The following is a 21,051-nucleotide window of genomic DNA, read 5'->3' on the forward strand; positions in this document are numbered from 1 at the left end:
TATCCCATGTTCAGAGGCATCTGTTTGCACAATGAATTGCTTGGAGTAATCTGGAGCTTTTAGAACTGGTGCTGTGCACATAGCTTGTTTCAGGGTGTCAAAGGCCTGTTGGCACTCTACAGTCCAGTTTACTTTCTTGGGCATTTTCTTGGAGGTCAATTCTGTGAGGGCTGTCACAATGGATCCATATCGCTTCACAAACCTCCTATAGTACCCAGTCAAGCCAAGGAATGCCCTGACTTGAGTCTGGGTTTTTGGAGCTACCCAGTCCAGAATAGTCTGGATCTTGGGTTGGAGTGGCTGAACTTGGCCTCCACCTACAAGGTGTCCCAAGTAAACCACAGTTCCCTGCCCTATCTGGCATTTGGATGCCTTGATAGAGAGGCCTGCAGATTGCAGAGCCTTCAAAACCTTCTTCAGGTGGACCAGGTGATCCTGCCAGGTGGAGCTGAAGACAGCAATATCATCAAGATAAGCTGCACTACAGGATTCCAACCCAGCAAGGACTTGATTCACCAACCTTTGGAAGGTGGCAGGGGCATTCTTTACACCAAAGGGCATAACAGTGAACTGATAATGCCCATCAGGTGTGGAGAATGCTGTCTTTTCTTTTGCTCCAGGGGCCATTTTGATTTGCCAGTACCCTGCTGTTAAGTCAAAGGTACTTAAGAATTTGGCAGCCCCTAATTTGTCTATGAGCTCATCAGCTCTAGGAATGGGATGGGCATCTGTCTTGGTGACAGAGTTGAGACCTCTGTAGTCCACACAAAACCTCATCTCTCTCTTTCCATCTTTGGTGTGAGGCTTGGGGACTAAGACCACTGGGCTAGCCCAGGGGCTGTCAGAGTGCTCTATTACTCCCAATTCCATCATCTTGTGGACTTCCACCTTGATGCTCTCCTTAACTTGATCAGACTGTCTAAATATTTTGTTTTTGACAGGCATGCTGTCTCCTGTGTCCACATCATGGGTACACAGGTGTGTCTGACCAGGGGTTAGGGAAAAGAGTTCAGCAAACTGTTGCAGGACCTTCCTACAGTCAGCTTGCTGTTGGCCAGAGAGGGTGTCTGAGTAGATCACTCCATCCACTGAGCCATCTTTAGGGTCTGATGAGAGGAGATCAGGGAGAGGTTCACTCTCAGCTTCCTGGTCCTCATCTGTTACCATCAACAGATTTACATCAGCCCTGTCATGGAAGAGCTTAAGGCGGTTCACATGGATCACCCTCTTGGGGCTCCTGCTTGTGCCCAGGTCCACCAGGTAGGTGACCTGACTCTTCCTCTCTAGTACTGGGTAAGGGCCACTCCATTTGTCCTGGAGTGCCCTGGGAGCCACAGGCTCCAGAACCCAGACTTTCTGCCCTGGTTGGAATTCAACCAGTGCAGCCTTTTGGTCATACCACAACTTCTGGAGTTGTTGGCTGGCCTCAAGGTTTTTACTTGCCTTTTCCATGTACTCTGCCATTCTTGAGCAAAGGCCAAGTACATAGTCCACTATGTCTTGTTTAGGCTCATGAAGAGGTCTCTCCCAGCCTTCTTTAACAAGAGCAAGTGGTCCCCTTACAGGGTGAACAAACAGAAGTTCAAAGGGTGAGAACCCTACTCCCTTCTGAGGCACCTCCCTGTAGGCGAAAAGCAGACATGGCAGGAGGACATCCCATCTCCTTTTGAGTTTTTCTGGGAGCCCCATGATCATGCCCTTTAATGTCTTGTTGAATCTCTCAACAAGGCCATTAGTTTGTGGATGATATGGTGTAGTGAATTTATAAGTCACTCCACACTCATTCCACATGTGTTTTAGGTAAGCTGACATGAAGTTAGTACCTCTGTCAGAAACCACCTCCTTAGGGAAACCCACTCTGGTAAAGATACCAATGAGGGCCTTGGCTACTGCAGGGGCAGTAGTCGACCTAAGGGGAATAGCTTCAGGATACCTAGTAGCATGATCCACTACTACTAGGATGTACATATTTCCTGAGGCTGTGGGAGGTTCTAGTGGACCAACTATGTCCACTCCCACTCTTTCAAAGGGGACCCCCACCACTGGAAGTGGAATGAGGGGGGCCTTTGGGTGCCCACCTGTCTTACCACTGGCTTGACAGGTGGGGCAGGAGAGGCAAAACTCCTTAACCTTCTGGGACATATTGGGCCAGTAGAAGTGGTTGACTAACCTCTCCCACGTCTTGGTTTGTCCCAAATGCCCAGCAAGGGGAATGTCATGGGCTAAGGTCAGAATAAACTCTCTGAAACTCTGAGGCACTACCACTCTTCTAGTGGCACCAGGTTTGGGATCTCTGGCCTCAGTGTACAGGAGTCCATCTTCCCAATAGACCCTATGCGTTCCATTTTTCTTGCCTTTGGACTCTTCAGCAGCTTGCTGCCTAAGGCCTTCAAGAGAGGGACAGGTTTCTTGTCCCTTACACAACTCTTCCCTTGAGGGTCCCCCTGGGCCTAAGAGCTCAACCTGGTAAGGTTCCAGCTCCATAGGCTCAGTTCCCTCAGAGGGCAGAACTTCTTCCTGAGAAGAGAGGTTCTCTTTTTGGTGTTGTGTTGCAGTTGGTTTCCCAACTGACTTTCCTTTTCTCTTGGTAGGCTGGGCCATTCTTCCAGACTCCAGCTCTACTTTTTCACCCTGTGCCTTGCACTGTGCCCTAGTCTTGACACACACCAGTTCAGGGATACCCAGCATGGCTGCATGGGTTTTCAGTTCTACCTCAGCCCATGCTGAGGACTCCAGGTCATTTCCAAGCAAACAGTCTACTGGGATATTTGAGGAGACCACCACCTGTTTCAGGCCATTGACCCCTCCCCGCTCTAAAGTTACCATTGCCATGGGATGCACTTTAGTTTGATTGTCAGCATTGGTGACTGGATAGGTTTGTCCAGTCAGGTATTGGCCAGGGGAAACCAGTTTCTCTGTCACCATGGTGACACTGGCACCTGTATCCCTCAGGCCCTCTACACTTGTCCCATTAATTAAGAGCTGCTGCCTGTATTTTTGCATGTTAGGGGGCCAGGCAGCCAGTGTGGCTAAATCCACCCCACCCTCAGAGACTAATGTAGCTTCAGTGTGACACCTGATTTGCTCTGGGCACACTGTTGATCCCACTTGGAGACTGGCCATTCCAGTTTTAGCTGGATGGGAGTTAGAAGTGGTATCTTTCTTGGGACAGGCCTTGTCTCCAGTTTGGTGTCCAGACTGATTACAGTTACGACACCAGGCCTTTTTGGGATCAAAGTTTTTACCCTTGTACCCAGAATTGTTTTGTGAAGAGGCTCTGGGCCCACCCTCCTGTGCAGGTTTTTGGGGGCCTGTAGAAGACTCTTTACTATTTTTGTTTTTGGTTGTCTCACCACCCTTCCCCTGGGGAGGTTTTGTGACCCTTTTCTTTTGGTCACCCCCTGTGGAAGTTTTGGACACCCTAGTCTTGACCCAATGGTCCGCCTTCTTTCCCAATTCTTGGGGAGAAATTGGTCCTAGGTCCACCAGATGCTGATGCAGTTTATCATTGAAACAATTACTTAATAGGTGTTCTTTCACAAACAAATTGTACAGCCCATCATAATCATTTACACCATTGCCTTGAATCCAACCATCTAGTGTTTTTACTGAGTAGTGTACAAAGTCAACCCAGGTCTGGCTCGAGGATTTTTGAGCCACCCTGAATCTAATCCTATACTCCTCAGTGGAGAATCCAAAGCCCTCAATCAGGGTACCCTTCATGAGGTCATAAGATTCTGCATCTTTTTTAGAGAGTGTGAGGAGTCTATCCCTACACTTTCCTGTGAACATTTCCAGAGGAGAGCACCCCAGTGAGATTTGTTCACTTTTCTGGTTTCACAAGCCCCCTCAAAAGCTGTGAACCATTTGGTGATGTCATCACCATCTTCATATTTAGTTACAATCCCTTTGGGGATTTTCAACATGTCAGGAGAATCTCTGACCCTAGTTATGTTGCTGCCACCATTGATGTGTCCTAGGCCCATCTCTTGTCTTTCCCTTTCTATGGCTAGGATCTGTCTTTCCAAAGCCAATCTTTTGGCCATCCTGGCTAACTGGATGTCCTCTTCACTGGAGTTATCCTCAGTGACTTCAGAGGTGCTGGTCCCTCCTGTGAGGGAGCCAGCATCTCTGACTAGTATTTTTGGAGTCAGGGCTTGAGAGGCCCTGTCCTCCCTAGATAGGACTGGTAGGGGGGAATCTTCCTCCAATTCACTATCATCTTCATCTGTGTTATCCACAGAGGGGTTGGCTCTATCATACTCTGCCAACAGCTCCTGGAGCTGTAGTTTGGTAGGTCTGGAGCCCATTGTTATTTTTCTTATTTTACAGAGTGACCTTAGCTCTTTCATCTGGAGATGGAGGTAAGGTGTGGTGTCGAGTTCCACCACATTCATATCTGTACTAGACATTATTCTTCTAAAAGTTGGAATGCTTTTTAAGAAACTAAAACTGATTCTAGAATCTAATTCAAACTTTTACAAACTTTTAAACTCTAAAAGAAATGCTAACAGGGACTAACACAAGGCCCTAGCAGGACTTTAAAGAATTTAGAAAAATTTCAAATTGCAAAAATCAATTTCTAATGACAATTTTTGGAATTTGTCGTGTGATCAGGTATTGGCTGAGTAGTCCAGCAAATGCAAAGTCTTGTACCCCACCGCTGATCCACCAATGTAGGAAGTTGGCTCTGTATGTGCTATTTCAAAGTAAGGAATAGCATGCACAGAGTCCAAGGGTTCCCCTTAGAGGTAAAATAGTGGTAAAAAGAGATAATACTAATGCTCTATTTTGTGGTAGTGTGGTTGAGCAGTAGGCTTATCCAAGGAGTAGTGTTAAGCATTTGTTGTACATACACATAGACAATAAATGAGGTACACACACTCAGAGACAAATCCAGCCAAAAGGTTTTGTTATAGAAAAATATCTTTTCTTAGTTTATTTTAAGAACCACAGGTTCAAATTTTACAAGTAATAACTCATTTGAAAGGTATTACAGGTAAGTACTCTAGGAACTTTGAATCATTACATTAGCATGTATACTTTTGTCATAAAACACAATAAGCTGTTTTAAAAGTGGACACTGCAATTTTCACAGTTCCTGGGGGAGGTAAGTTATTGTAATTTTTTACAGGTAAGTAAGACACTTACAGGTTTCAGTTTTTGGTCCAAGGTAGCCCACCGTTGGGGGTTCAGAGCAACCCCAAAGTTATCACACCAGCAGCTCAGGGCCGGTCAGGTGTAAAGGTCAAAGAGGTGCCCAAAACACATAGGCTTCAATGGAGAGAAGGGGGTGCCCCGGTTCCAGTCTGCCTGCAGGTAAGTACCCGCGTCTTCGGAGGGCAGACCAGGGGGGTTTTGTAGGGCACTGGGGGGGACACAAGTTAGCACAGAAAGTACACCCTCAGCAGCGCGGGGGCGGCCGGGTGCAGTGTGGGAACAAGCGTTGGGTTTCCTTCAGTTTTCAATGGGAGACCAAGAGGTCTCTTCAGCGGTGCAGGCAGGCAAGGGGGGGGCTCCTCGGGGTAGCCACCACCTAGGCAAGGGAGAGGGCCTCCTGGGGGTCACTCCTGCACAGAAGTTCTGTTTCTTTAGGCGCTGGGGTGTGCGGGTGCAGGGTCTTTTCCAGGCGTCGGGAAATGGAGTTCAGACAGTCGCGGTCAGGGGGAGCCTGGGGATTCCCTCTGCAGGCGTCGCTGTGGGGGCTCAGGGGGGACAACTTTGGTTACTCACAGTCGTAGAGTCGCCGGAGGGTCCTCCCTGAGCTGTTTGTTCTCCACCAGTCGAGTCGGGGTCGCCGGGTGCAGTGTTGCAAGTCTCACGCTTCTTGCGGGGAGTTGCAGGGGTCTTTAAATCTGCTCCTTGTAACAAAGTTGCAGTTCTTTTGGAGCAGTGCCGCTGTCCTTGGGAGTTTCTTGTCTTCTTCGAAGCGGGGCAGTCCTCAGAGGATTCAGAGGTCGCTGGAGCAGCGTTCTTTGGAAGGCAGGAGACAGGCCGGTGAGTTCTGGGGCCAAGGCAGTTGGTGTCTTCTGGTCTTCCTCTGCAGGGGTTTTTCAGCTTTGCTGTCCTTCTTCTTGTAGTTGCAGGAATCTAGTTTCTAGGTTCAGGGAGAGCCCTTAAATACTAAATTTAAGGGCGTGTTTAGGTCTTGGGGGTTAGTAGCCAATGGCTACTAGCCCTGAGGGTGAGTACACCCTCTTTGTGCCTCCTCCCAAGGGGAGGGGGTCACATCCCTAATCCTATTGGGGGAATCCTCCATCTGCAAGATGGAGGATTTCTAGAAGTTAGAGTCACTTCAGCTCAGGACACCTTAGGGGCTGTCCTGACTGGCCAGTGACTCCTCCTTGCTGTTTCCTTTGTTTCCTCCAGCCTTGCCGCCAAAAGTGGGGGCCGTGGTCGGAGGGGGTGGGCAACTCCACTAGCTGGAGTGACCTGCTGGGCTGTGACAAAGGGGTGAGCCTTTGAGGCTCACCGCCAGGTGTTACAGCTCCTGCCTGGGGGAGGTGTTAGCATCTCCACCCAGTGCAGGCTTTGTTACTGGCCTCAGAGTGACAAAGGCACTCTCCCCATGGGGCCAGCAACATGTCTCTAGTGTGGCAGGCTGCTGGAACCAGTCAGCCTACACAGATAGTCGGTTAAGTTTCAGGGGGCACCTCTAAGGTGCCCTCTGTGGTGTATTTTACAATAAAATGTACACTGGCATCAGTGTGCATTTATTGTGCTGAGAAGTTTGATACCAAACTTCCCAGTTTTCAGTGTAGCCATTATGGTGCTGTGGAGTTCGTGTAAAACAGACTCCCAGACCATATACTCTTATGGCTACCCTGCACTTACAATGTCTAAGGTTTTGCTTAGACACTGTAGGGGTACAGTGCTCATGCACTGGTACCCTCACCTATGGTATAGTGCACCCTGCCTTAGGGCTGTAAGGCCTGCTAGAGGGGTGTCTTACCTATACTGCATAGGCAGTGAGAGGCTGGCATGGCACCCTGAGGGGAGTGCCATGTCGACTTACTCATTTTGTTCTCACTAGCACACACAAGCTGGTAAGCAGTGTGTCTGTGCTGAGTGAGGGGTCTCCAGGGTGGCACAATACATGCTGCAGCCCTTAGAGACCTTCCCTGGCATCAGGGCCCTTGGTACCAGAGGTACCAGTTACAAGGGACTTATCTGGATGCCAGGGTGTGCCAATTGTGGAATCAAAATTACAGGTTAGGGAAAGAACACTGGTTCTGGGGCCTGGTTAGCAGGCCTCAGCACACTTTCAATTCAAAACATAGCATCAGCAAAGGCAAAAAGTCAGGGGGTAACCATGCCAAGGAGGCATTTCCTTACACTCATTTATTGCCTGTGTGTATGTACAACAAATGCTTAACACTACTCCTTTGATAAGCCTACTGCTCGACCACACTACCACAAAATAGAGCATTAGAATTATCTCTTTTTGCCACTATCTTACCTCTAAGGGGAACCCTTGGACTCTGTGCATACTATTCCTTACTTTGAAATAGTGCATAAAGAGCCAACTTCCTACAATGGTGAAGCCAGATTTTTTTAGTAACGGCAATAACTTGAGTGGAAAAGTAATTTTATAAAATGTGCTTTGTGCTAACTGAGCCAAAACTGGATTAGGCAGTACATGTCAATATATGTTCCTATCTGGAGTTAACATCCTTGTCCTCCAGAGCACAATGGCGTTCACTCTGGCCCCAGGAAGTTAGGGATATTGTCACCAACTGGTCACTTAGCAGAGATTAGCCATCTGAGAGGGGAAAGGAACAGTTGGTACAACAATAGTCGCTTCAACTCTACCTTGTTTATGTTGGAGATGCAAAATGGGGCCTGACAGGGATGTGCTCCTATTTATTCCCAGGGTCTTCCTAGGCTTTCAAGCTTCAACCCCAGCCGGTGAGGGAACCAGATTTCACCCTAACAGGGAAGCTGAAACCTCATCTAAATGGCAGTATAGTTAAGGAAGAGGCAGAGACCCTCCTATTGAAAGAATGGTTTAGTCATTTGTATTTTATTTAGGGCTGTAATGAATTTTTACAGTAAAGCAAAGAAAAAGTGCTACAAATGGAAATGGGCACAGGGTAACCAGAAATTGTGCCTATGTCCCGGTCTACCACAAACTGTTACTTTTCAATGCAGCTTTACTTTTTCTAGATTCATCTCTGACTTAGGGCCTGATTTAGAGTGTGGTGGATGGGGTTACTCCTTCACAAACTTGACAGATATCCTGTCCTCCTTATAACAATTCCATCACGTCCTATGAAAATTGTAATCCGTCATGTTTGTGACGGAGTAACCCATCACCAAACTGTAAATCAGGCCCTTAATAAAGGGAAGGAACTGCCACTTACCACACTTGAACATCACAAAGTCTCTGCCTGAGCACAGTCACAAAGGGTTTGACACTTGTCTTTTGTGAACCCAGACATGCTGGGGCTAGGGCAGGGGGCAGGAAATTGCAGATGCCTCTGTGGGTGAAAACCTCCAATACCTTCTCCTACTTCAAAGTAGGCACCAGGTATAAATAATGGACTCTCAGAACCAACTCTTCAGTATACCTCTGGAACTGTGGAAGACTCGGAAGCATTGCTGTGCTGTTCTGCAAGAGGACTGGTGCTCTGTTGCCTTGCTGCCTGAGTGGAGGACAAGACCTGCTTCTTGAACCCAGGCACACCAGAGTGACTCTAAGAGCTATCTGGCTGGCCTCCTGATCAGAACCTCATAGACAGAAAAGGCTCCAACTACCTTGATCCCAGCACCTGTACTCTGCCTGCTGTGGGATTACCCCCTCAACTGGTGCCACCCCAGTTCTGGCTCCTTGGAAGTGGGCCTGAAGGCGTTCTGCAAGCCCAGCTGTGGTCCTGTGAAAGAGAACTTACACAACATGATGCATCTCCTTGCTGCTGCATCAGACTCACCACAGTGTGATGCATCGCCAATGCCAGATTTCGCATCACAGCTCACAGTCTCCTCAGAATCACTGCTGCGTGGCGCATCCATGATGCAAACCTTCACATCGCAAGCATGTTGTTGATGGTAACCTCGAAGATAACACAGGACTCTGCACCGTAACCTCGCAGCTTCTCGGAACTGCTGCTATCTACTAGGTACCATTTTCACATAAATAATTTAAATTGCATATCTCAGTTCTACGAGTTTTGGTCCCAATAATTTATTAAATTTTATTCTAATTTTCTAAATTGCTGTGGGATTTTCCTTGTATTGTGTTTCCACTTTAGTGGTGTTAGCAATGCTTCATAAATAATTTGCATATTGCCTCTAAGTTAAGCCTGACATTTGCTTGACAGAAATTGTGGTCATTGCTTGAGTAGGGTTTCATCCTCTTCAATCAGCAACCCAATTTCCAGCCTGCTCTAACATGGATTTCCTCCTAGTTCTTCCCTAAGAGTTTCCTGTTCGTCTCCCTCTTTCACTATTTCTGGTCAGGGCTTTTACTTTGAGCCAACACTAAAAAGAGCATGCAATTGTCTGCTGAGAGCATATGATTAACAAAATCTCAATTTTTTTAATCTACGGTTTGGAAGCAGTAAGATCACGTGCAACCCCAAAGGATGCAAAACCAGTTGTCTTACTTGGTCATCGCATAAGTGTTCCATCTTTCATACATTTTAATTTTGACATCACAAATAAGCGGGCCAATCATAAGGGCACCTAGTATCACTGCAAGTTTTGATACCACTCATGCCTAAACCTGGTGTGAAGTCTGGATTGTCACATATGGGAGTGAAGACCAGAGTAAATGGTAAGACATAATTCAGTATTATTTTGTCCTACACATCTACAGTCACTCTTTTTTGGTAGAAGTATAGGCCCCAGCTTCTGGGTGGTTTCCCAAGCCACTCTACCATTCCAAAGCAAGGTGCCAAAAATCAAGTTGTCAGTTAAGCACCATTGCTTTGTGATCTTAATTTTCTCCTAAATAGCACTGTGGAGGGTCCACTAAATAGTACTGGCTTCCTGGAAGTAACAAAGAAGACTCAGTAATGCCAGAGTCCCCTTTTGTTCAGAACAGGTGTTAATTACAATTCTTGGGTATTTGCTTCCCAATATAAAGTTGTTGATGGCCTCCTAAAAATGCTGAGTAAGTATGGGGTGAGGGCTTAGTACAGTAAATGTATAAATGTAGGAAAAAGTCCTATTAACAGTAGCAACTTTACCGAGCTATGACCAGTGCCCCTTATGCCATTTCTGTATGCCTTTCTTAACATTTGTTAAAGTAATTTAGAATTTAGAGTTTGCAGATGGGATACTAAACCACAAATGTGGTGGATATCCCATCCAACATACTACAAGTGCATTATATACTATACACTAGCAATAAAGCGGACAGGAAACTCGCCATGTTGTGAGAGACCAATGCTCTGGCAAAACATCAAAGGACAATTCTTCATTAATAATAAAAAACTACTCACTGCCCAGCTGTCATGACATAAAAGACCAGCTTTCAATCTAATCTGAAAGTGCTTATCCATAATGATAGAGGCACTTTCAGACATAAAAACACAAGGTGTGAGTGGGATCTTTAAATTAGGTGGGCCAGCCACAAACAAACCTCGAGGGTGCAGTCAGTGGGGTTCTAAGTTGCTTCAAGCATCTAGAGTGCTATTTTCTAAAAGTCCCCAATAATGACTAATATTTCACTGCCATCATTACATTACGGTATGTGGACTTACCACACGAGATTTGTAAGCTAACCAAACCTTACTCCACATGCCCTGTAAAAGCTGTACTTCAAAATGAGGAAGGTGCACTTCATGGAGGCAGAGGCACTTAAAAGGAGGTAGATGCACTTAAAAAAGATGTAGATGCATTTCAAGAAGGTAGATGCAATTCAGAAGGAGGTAGATGCACTTTAAATGAGGGTGATCTTTAGCAGACCAAGGAGCTTCGATCTAGAATACGATTTCTGAGAACATTCATTGTTTAGTTAGAAAGAAAAAAGTACATTGAATTCCCTGAGGAGCCATGCCTTCAAACCGGGAATGCATTGAGAGGATTTAGTTCTCAAAGATGCACTCAACAATTCTATTCACTCACTGAGTGCAGAAGGCGAGCCATAAAAATTGCCACAAGTGAATTGTTGTGGTAAATATCCTACAAGATCACAATCGTGCACACTTAGCTGAATTAAAAAAAACAGAAATATATTGGTGGAGAGTCGATGTAAAATGGCCATATTAGTTGTTGTTAAATATTTTGCCAATAGAAATTACATCTTAAGAAGGTCATCTTGGGCATCCCCCCTGGAAAGGACTTTGTTACATTTATGGACTGAATTTCATGGGAAGGAGATTATTTTTATTAATTGAAAAATGTAAAGACTTACCCGGGCAGCTGCATCCATCAAAACAGTGTTCTTGACACATTTCGTTGATGTCCAGACTCTGGCATGTTTTGGCACATGGGGACACACACTCATTGTACTCCATGCCGGCTGGGCACTGCGGTTCTAACGGAAAAAAACAGAGAAACAGTATTATATCATTTGAAGAAATGGAAATTGTGCTTTCAAGTACTGATCATAGACATGTAGTCATTTATGTTTTGATATTCCATACTGTTTCTATGACACATGCATGATTATATGATCAAGCGTCAACGTACTTAACCAGTTTACAGTTTGGAAGCTGCCAGATATTATGATGGTATTTCTCCTTGTGTCTTTTCTGTTGAAGCATGCAAGGGTTAATTCTGAGACTGAACTCTTCCTATGTTTCCTTTTGCCGATACTTGACCAATACAACTCTTACATCATTGACCAGCAACAGTGTGATACGAATTTTATAGGTTGCTATTGCTCATCCTGCATTTTGTCCCCTGGTAACATTTTCTGAAGAAATATATTTGGCATTAGAAGGGATCAAGTAATGATTAGAATTGTAGTAGTACTCAATGTATCACAAAGGCATGCATGTATGTATTCTATTTATAGATTAATTTTATCCATCTAGCTGCGTGTCAAGGGAATCCTGTAGATCAGTAAGTTATTACAAAAAAGCATGCAAGAACAGGCGAAGGAAGGAGATACGCAGAGATGGGGAGCAGTGCTGTGGTTGCAATGGGTAAGGTTTATGAGGGAGGGGAGGGGCAGTCTTGGGAGAAGGAGATGGGATTACAAGGGAGAGGACAGAGGTGATGGTTGTGTGCGAGCAGATCACATGGGCGTTGCCAGGAGGGGAAAAGAAGACAAAGGAGCTACGAGTTGGACAGACAAAGGAAGAGGACTCTGCTTCAAGTTTGGCCCAGAAGCTGTTTGGTTAGACAACAATTAAATGTGTCTCGACAAGGAGGGTCTTCAGGCGGAGAAGGAATATCGCTTTATGGAGGGGTACTGGGATGCAGTTCAAAAAGTCCTATAATAGCGGGAGAAGGCCTCAACTATGAAGCCCCCTTGTAAATGTACTTTGTAAATATGTTACCCAACTAATGGATTGTTTAAGCCTTCTGCATTCTTTCGCTATTAGAACAGAAGTCTCACTAGATTTAACTATTTCACCAGACGGATAATGTATCTATTTCACTAGATTTAACGATTTCTGTTTAACTGTTCCATCACACAGATGATTGATCACGATTACCAATATTACCGTTTATTTCATCTCATCTGTATACCATGTTTAACACTGAAGGCCAAATGGATGTACATGTGCATAGAGGTGTATTGTGCAGCTTGGCCAATCACAATTCCACGGGATTGCCCTTTTAACAACGGAAACACACAGGGTGAGAGACCAGGCTTCCTGAATTTGCTGCGATCGTCCCAACCTATCACCATCTGTCCTCACAAGTTCAGTAAATTTAGCACATGTCCTTGTATTCAAAGACGGTGGAATGTGATACAGTGCAGAGTTAGTAAACAGCTCCTAGCAGGAAGCAATTTAGTTGACATAGATCATTCTGTGAGTAAGAGTTGCATTTAACGCCTCATTCTCTGCTTTTCTTTGGTGGTGAGCGCTGTCAACCAATTCACTCTGTGTCCTTTTGTCAAAGCAGAGTTTCTGTCAAAATGTACAATCTTTTTGCATTTCTTAACACAGTTGCTAAGTATAGACAAACTTGTTGAATACATTCAGGGCATTCTATTTATTTGTCAAAATAAGTTGATGTACGTGTTTTCTAGTGCTGTGAATGGTTAATGGTGAAAAACGCTGAAATCTTATTGAGCAAAGAAAGAAGCGTTCTTCTTTTGTGTCTTCTAATAAAGTGCATTTTAATTGTCTTTAGCTTGTGATCCAATAAAATATAGTTCTCAACTAACTCCATGTGAATGATTCTGTTTCGGTACTCGAAAGTGATATTTAATCTACATGAGCACAAAACAAATACACAGTGATCCATTGAAATTAAGAGACATCATTTCTGTATCTTAACTTTTGTGTATTACACACTAGCTTTTTCGAAAATTCACTTTGAATTGTATTGTAATTCAATTCCTATCCTGAGGAGGCACGTTGCTCATAGCTCCTAAGAATAGTTGTCATTAAGCAGATATGTTCTACTCTAAAACACGCACGTGAGATTTAGCAACAGCTGGCATAGTTTATGTTAAATGTTTCAAGTAAGCAGTTGAGCCCCCCCTCCGAAATACCGCTCCGCGGTCGTAAGACCGCGGAGGGTATTCCGAGTTTTCCCCTGGGCTGGCGGGCGGTCTTCACAAGACCGCCCGCCAGCCCAGGGGAAAACTCCCTTCCCACGATGACGCCGGCTCGTAATAGAGCCGGCGGAGTGGGAAGGTGCGACGGGTGCAGTTGCACCCGTCGCGTATTTCAGTGTCTGCTTTGCAGACACTGAAATACTTTTAGGGGCCCTCTTACAGGGGCCCCTGCCGTGCCCATGCCATAGGCATGGGCACGGCAGGGGCCCCCAGGGGCCCCGCGACTCCCCCTCCCGCCATCCGGTTCCCGGCGGGAGAACCGCCAGGAACTGGATGGCGGGAGGGGGAGTCGGAATCCCCATGCCGGCGCAGCATGCTGCGCCGGCTTGGAGGATTCCTTTGGGGCAGCGGGAAACCGGCGGGAGACCGCCGGTTTCCCTTTACTGACCGCGGCTAAGCCGCCGCGGTCAGAATGCCCCGCGGGGCACCGCCGGCCTGTCGGCGGTGCCACCGCGTCCCACGGCCCTGGCGGACTTGTTCCGCCAGGGTCGTAATGACCCCCATTGTCTTTCAAGGTACAGTGCCTTCACCATTCATAGGAAGTGTCACAACCGTCTGCCCAGAAAGTCCAATGCAGACTTCTTTTTACAAAATAAAATAGTGACACATCTGTGTATGTCAGTTGCAAGAGGGCCTTTCAAGAGGAAACTTTTGCATTTAATTGTAATTGGCAAGTAGTATATGCCTGTTCAAAATAAAAGCTGGGAAAAAATAAAGATAGTTTTCCTTTAAACCTTTAGCAGTAGATTTGTTCACCTCACTATATAAATAACATTTACAGCTCTTGCATCTGCTCCCTCTGTGCATGACTGATGTGGCACCTTTACAAAAGCAAACTCAGGCCCTCCTTGCTAGCAGCTCTGAAAATAGTTTGGTATTTCCTCGAGTTATCGCCAAGTTACCAATATCGAGGAGCCAGCCCAATATGAGCTGCATCCTGAGGGTCCACTGAGAAATGAGGAACTATTGGGGCACTTTTTGTAGCTCCGAATCCTAGTCCTCCAGTAATTTCCTCATTATTCCATAGATTTCCACATCGAGATTTTGGCAGCTTTCAGCAGCCAAAGTCTCTGCGTGAAAGTGAAGCGATCCACAGTGTTGACCCTCATCTGATTGTTCCAATAAGGCCGGCTCCTTCGGAATTAAGAGCTCACTCATAATGAGGCCAGAAATGTCTACTGATTTTCTGTTGGTGCTGCAGATTTAGACTGGATGTTCCATTTGAAGCATTACTGTCACAGTGGGACTTGTCTAATCTAAAGACTATTAAGACCTATTCAGCTGAACCCAGGACCTCTCCTGCCCCTTAGAGGGTCCTACACAAGTTCAAGAAGATGGGTCGTAGTTCCCCCTTCATTTCACAGTGCCACTTAACATGTGGCCGATAAATTTCAGCTCTAGGGAGACTGTTACAACAGGACATGTAGTTGAAGTCCCAGGAGTGACCTTCACGCAGCTGCTTCCGCAGAGCCAAAATCCATGTTCCCCTTTCATACTGAGAGTAAACATACTCATTATTATAAAAAATGCTGAACGTCATCCAAAGTATTCCCGAGGATCCTAGACGCAAGCAAATTAATTTTTCATCACTGTCTTAACCACATCTAAAGTGTTGAGACTAGGATTCTAGTAAGGGCAGTCTTGTTGGGACTAAATGGTAATATTTGGGGTTTTAAAAGATTCAATGTCTGTGAATTCTAATGGCAGTAGGATTTAGAGCACATGCTTGTAGACAATGAAGGGCATGTTTTGACTGGGCATGATGGTGGTCACTCGCCGATAGAGCTCTGTTACATTGGCCCTTCTGCCGCCCTAATCCGTTGGCAGGGCTTGACTATGACACCCATTTGGCTTCATCCTGCATGCCATAGTAGGAGGGCTTGGCTGTGGTGCCCCAGGAGATAGTCTGCCAGCTTATAAGACCTGGGACAGAGGACCGTGGCTGCGGCCTGCACTGAGATCCAGTATGAGGTGATATTGGCTGCCAGACCCTCTGACCCCTGGTGACCCCAGGACCCCCAACAAGACAGGGTGCCTCTGCAGTGGCGGAGAACCACTACAATCTACCTGGCAATCAACTTGGACTGGCCTGTGTGTGATGACTCAGGGGCTCCAAAAATGGAGGAAGGGCTTGAAGGCACCTGGCTGCGAGGACATTGCGCCATGCTGAGGACCACTGAAAGGCCGTGGACTAGAAAGCAGATAGGGCCTCCTTCCTTGGCTCCTTCTCCCTGGTTGTCTGATGGCATTCCAACATGCCTAATGCTAAGGGTGCGGTGAGGGGACCAAACACAGGAAGGCCAGAAGCAGGTGATCCTCCTACTCTGCAGTTCCACTTGATGCAGCGGAGGCTGTCTGACACTGGCCCCGAAGCCTGGTGGTGACAGACCCTCGGTGAAGGTTAGTGTGAGATGACTCCAGGGAGAGGCACAGAGACTGGGGAGACCATTCAACAGAATGTCCCCACAGACAATTCAGGCCCCTGAGGCAGAGAGGTGGCAAAGGGAGTGGCCTGTGGGTCCCTCTGCCACCGCAGATAATATCCTCACTGCGCATTCTGATCAGTGGCTATCCAGCAAGAGCGATCATTGGCCGACCACAACATGCAGTGGGGATGGCCTGACTGTACTCACAGAGCAGACAAGAACTCTTGCACATATCTGACCACCCTTTGGACGGCACTGTAACACCCTGTCCGCCCGAAGCAGTTGGACTCCAGCCCAGACCTATCAAGACAGCAGGGGCACACTTATCCATCCCCCTGCAGCAATACTCTAGGTGGGACTATCCCTTGCACTCACTCTCAATGCAGCAATGGGCAGACTGCAGTTTAACGATCCAACATAGGCACCATTTACCACCGTACCTCTGAGCTTCGAACCGGACACCCCAGCAATGGGGGCCCCCACGAAGACCTTCCCCTTCCGAGGCAGACAAGCTGGATACAGTTCTATAGAAAGATCCCGCATTTCAATGGAGACCAAGTTGGGCTCCTCATGACCAAGCTGTAATTTTTATGGGACGACCACCACAAATTAGAGGAGAAAGTGGCAGATGAGGAGAAGGTGATGGCTTCAATGCAACCACAGAGAACCAATGAATCATCGAGGATTTGCAGAAACAAGTATGCACTGTTGAGGAGAGAGCAGAGGATGCAGAAGGACAATCCCAGAGAAGCAACACCTGGGTACTAGGCATGCTTGAAGGGGTTAAAGGCCATGACCCACTGACATTTTTAGAGAGCTGGTTCCTATCCTTTGTCACCCCATTGAACCTCACCCCCTTCTACTCCCTGGAGACAGCACAATGGGTGCCGGAGCACCACACCCCCGGTAGCTCCACCATATTTGATACAAGACAAACTTCTCCACATCAAAGACCGGGATGCCATCTTGAGGACAGCTAAGTAGAGGGGCCCACTGAATCTAGAAGACAACACCATCATGCTCTTCCCAGACTACTCCCAGGTGGTGCAGCAGCAGCAAGCCTCCTTCCTGCAACTTAAGAAGTGACTTCAACAGCTGGGAGTCCAGTACTTCCTGTTGTTCCCAACCCACCTCAAAATTCTCCTGGATGGGAACTCTCCCTTCTTCTCGGACCCCCAGGAAACCTGGGACTGGGCAGAAAAACATCATCCTGAAACCTATACTGAATTACTGAATCAGCAGGGAGGCTCCTGCACCCCCCCCCCCGGCAGAGGTGCAAGAAGGGGAATTGTCTTGGGAGGGGTCTCTCCCAAACATGTCCACCTACAAAGACCCCAGCTCTGGAACAGATTATTGAGGACTGGTACTGGGCCCTGCAGGTGGCGTCCCTCAGCCATAGGGTCGGGACCATTTACAGGGGCCCACACATCTTCACCACTGACAAGGACTCAGACACATCACGGATGGCTTCTATCGAGAGCACCAGACTTCCCCACTGGTGATGCCACAGATGTCAGACAACTTGATCTAGCTTCCATTAATAGCAGTTGGGCACAAATGGCAACGATACCTGGATACAACTTTTTGAACATTTGGCCTATTTCTCTGACGTTCTCACTGCATCGGAATTGAAACACTATGGATCCTTGCTTTACAGGGAAGGAGTTGCTGCCCCAGCCCTGCTCCCCCCAGCTCTCCTTTCACCCATGACTGAGCCCAGCCACAAAATGATGTAACAAACCTGGGCGACCACACAAATGTACACCGTATGTACCCGCTCAGCCACTACCCTTATCTACTCTATGGCTAATTGGGATATTCTGTTTGGATGTAGTGCCATTTGCAGTAGGCTCTTTATGTTGCTGTTTAGACCTGTTGCTATGCCTGTTTTTTTCTCTCCCCAACTCCTTGAGCTAAGTAGACATGCAACACTTCTCTAGGAGGGAGGGGACGGTGGAGCAGGGGAGGAGGGTGATGCCCTGCAGAACACACTGGGCGCCCTGGTCCAATAAAAATCCTCAGAACTCCAATTTCTCTAGCCACACTCACTAGGTTTCTCACCCTGAATGTACAGGGCATGCATATGGTGCAGAAACAATATACTGTATACTCCTATCTCAGACACCAGCGCGCACAGATTATTTTCCTCCAAGGAACACATACCACAACCCCTGAACTGCAGCAGCTACAGAAACAGTGGAGGGGTGCTATGCAACAACTTACATGGCTTATGTCTGGAGAGCAGTGCTCTGGATTCACACAGATGTTCCGTTCCAAGCCCTTGACACCGTGGTTGAGAGACAATTCATACTGGTAGAGGACCAGCTTGATGGTTTCCCAGTCCTGTTGGAAAGCATTTACACCCAAAATACAGAATGAGGGTCCTTTTGGACCGCACTCTGCAGCACCCTAGCACACAGAACCTTCATGCTATGGATACTGTGCAGGGACTGCAATTGCATGCTTGACACCCACCTGGCCCGCTCTCACCCACCGCATGTCCAGGAAGAGCACTTTGTGGGTTCGGTCCATCAGTGATCACTGGTGGATTTTTGGAGGACTAAACACCCAGGTGACCAGGTCTACTCCTTGTACTCAGCACCACACACCCTGCACATGTGTCTACACAGAATCCTTTGCTCATGTTCTCAGTTTAGTTCACCATACAGATTACAGTGGGTGGGTGGTGTGTACATGATTGATGTGCAGTGGAACACTCTACTCCCACCGACACCCACATGGTGCCTCTCCAGGCACTGCTTGACAAATCCAACATCCTCCAAAGCAGTTGAATGGGATGCCACACCGAATCCTTTGCTCACGTTCTCAATTTAGTTCATCATAAAGATTACAGTGGGTGGGTGGTGTGTACATGATTGATGTGCAGTGGAACACTCCACTCCCCCCCGACACCCACATGGTGCCTCCCCAGGCACTGCTTGAAAGATCCAACATCCTCCAAAGCGGTTGAATGGGATGCTTTCAAGGTAGTCGCAAGAGACATCTGCCTGCAGGAGGTAACAGGGATGTGCAGAACCGTAGACAGGGAGTTTAAAACAGCTGAATGGCTCCTGCCCCCACTGGTGAGGGAGGCAGAATGCAATGCCTCTAGGACACAGGCACTAGCTGAAGCCAAGACACAGCACGCTGCTGTACTGGAGTGACTGTGATGCATTCATCTTACTTCCTACGAAACCAGAACGCATCGCAAGGTTGACAAATCCGGATGCATACTCGCTTGGCTGATACGCCAGGAGGCTCTTTTGGGCCCAATACTGGAAATAACCTAATCTACCAGTGACACCCTCTATGTACAACACAAAATTTTGAGCGGGTTCCTTGGTTACTACTCCACCATCTATGAGCCAACCCCTCCCCGTTGCTGGGGACATGGTGGGTGGCTTCTTATCAAAACTTACCCTTCCTGGAATCTCTGCAGCAGCCCGGGAGGGCCTGGATGCACCTATTTTGGTTGCAGATGTAAACCAAGCCATCTGAGACTTGGCCAAAAATAAAATGTCAGGCCTAAATGGCCTACCAATTGAGTACTATAGTCTCACTCCCCGTTTATTGGAATTGTTCCATGAAGCCCTGCACACTAGGGAATTGCCTCTATCTCTTCATCAATCCCTCCTGGTGTCCCTCCCAAAACCTGATAGGAACTCTGCAGATTTGTCTTTCTATCAGCTGATTGCAATTGTAGGCACGGATTATGAGATCCTTGGAAAGATACTAGTAGATAGTTCTGCCCAGACCCTCTCAGGGCTTTGTTACTGGCTGCAGTACATCTCATAACATCAGATGCCTCTTCCATGTGCAGGATCAATCCCTAAAACAGTATTCTCACGCCACCTGCCTGATCCTGATCTCAAGAAGGCATTGAACACGTTTCAGCTGGACTTCCTGTTCCAACTACTGGCCCACATGAGAGTAGGCAATCATCTCCTAAGTTACACAAAACTACTTTTCATGAAACTCACTTCCTGGGTGCACCTGGGATGACTCATCTCACCACTCTTTTTGGTGGGTAGGGGAACCAGACAAGGATGCCCTTTGTCTCCCCTGCTATTTGCAATGACAAAGGAACTCCCCGTCATCTGCCTTCATGAGGAAGGGCAAAATTGGGGAATTCCCCTGACCGGTGTGGTGTTCGTACATGCAGATGATCTGCTTCTCTAACTTCACGATGTTCGCTCCAATGTAGTGTCCCTATATAACACATTAGATGCATTTGCACTCGCTGCAGGCCTCCATGGTAACTGGGCCAAATCCAGTGTGTAGCTGCTGTGCCATCAGCATATCCCTAAAGGTTGTGAACCTCGGGGACTCTACACTCAACTGGCATGGCACCACGGTCCGATATCTGAGGGTGCCCTTCTACCACTCCCTGGCCAACTTATTTGCAACCTGAAAAAACCCTATCCTCACTGAAATTGAGAATTGGGTTTTGCCAGCAACTCCCGCTGACTGTAACAGGGAGGCTAGCGCTCTGGAAAAAGGTCATTCTTCCCCAGCTTCTATATCACTTCACTGATCTACCTGTTATTCCTCCTCGTCCCTTCTTTCAGGAGCTCTCTTGAGGGAGCTTATCTGGGGTGACAAACCCTACCGGAATGCAATGATAAAGTTGCAGCTGCTGGTTAGCAAGGGCAGACTGGGTGCCCCTTCCTTTGAGGCATACTACCTGACAACCCAACTGCATTGGCTGTCACGCTGACTAGCGGGGAAGAATCTGGGAGACACATGTCATGCTGAATATCTGGATGTACAGTTTCAAATCACTGATACTACTTGGTTCATTCCATTATATTAAAAATTCTCAAATCTCATTCTTGGGTAGGTAAGCATCACTTGAAAGTAAATGGTGTAAAACAGCTCATTGTAAAGGAACCAACATTTCTAAACTGCATAGTCAAATGTCTTCAGTTCATCCATCCA

At 47.1% G+C, this 21,051-nt stretch overlaps 1 protein-coding gene across 1 annotated transcript in view; it reads right to left on the reverse strand.

Moving 5' to 3' along the window:
- The window catches only part of VWF (von Willebrand factor), a 1,017,342-nt gene that overhangs the window by 886,667 nt on the left and 109,624 nt on the right, over positions 1 to 21,051 (reverse strand). The window contains exon 8 of the mRNA XM_069228440.1: positions 11,360 to 11,482. Coding sequence (XP_069084541.1) covers positions 11,360 to 11,482 — 123 coding nt within the window. The remainder of the gene's footprint in view (positions 1 to 11,359; positions 11,483 to 21,051) is intronic.

Source organism: Pleurodeles waltl, chromosome 4_1 (genome assembly GCF_031143425.1).
Source record: "Pleurodeles waltl isolate 20211129_DDA chromosome 4_1, aPleWal1.hap1.20221129, whole genome shotgun sequence".
NCBI classification, from domain to species: domain Eukaryota; kingdom Metazoa; phylum Chordata; class Amphibia; order Caudata; family Salamandridae; genus Pleurodeles; species Pleurodeles waltl.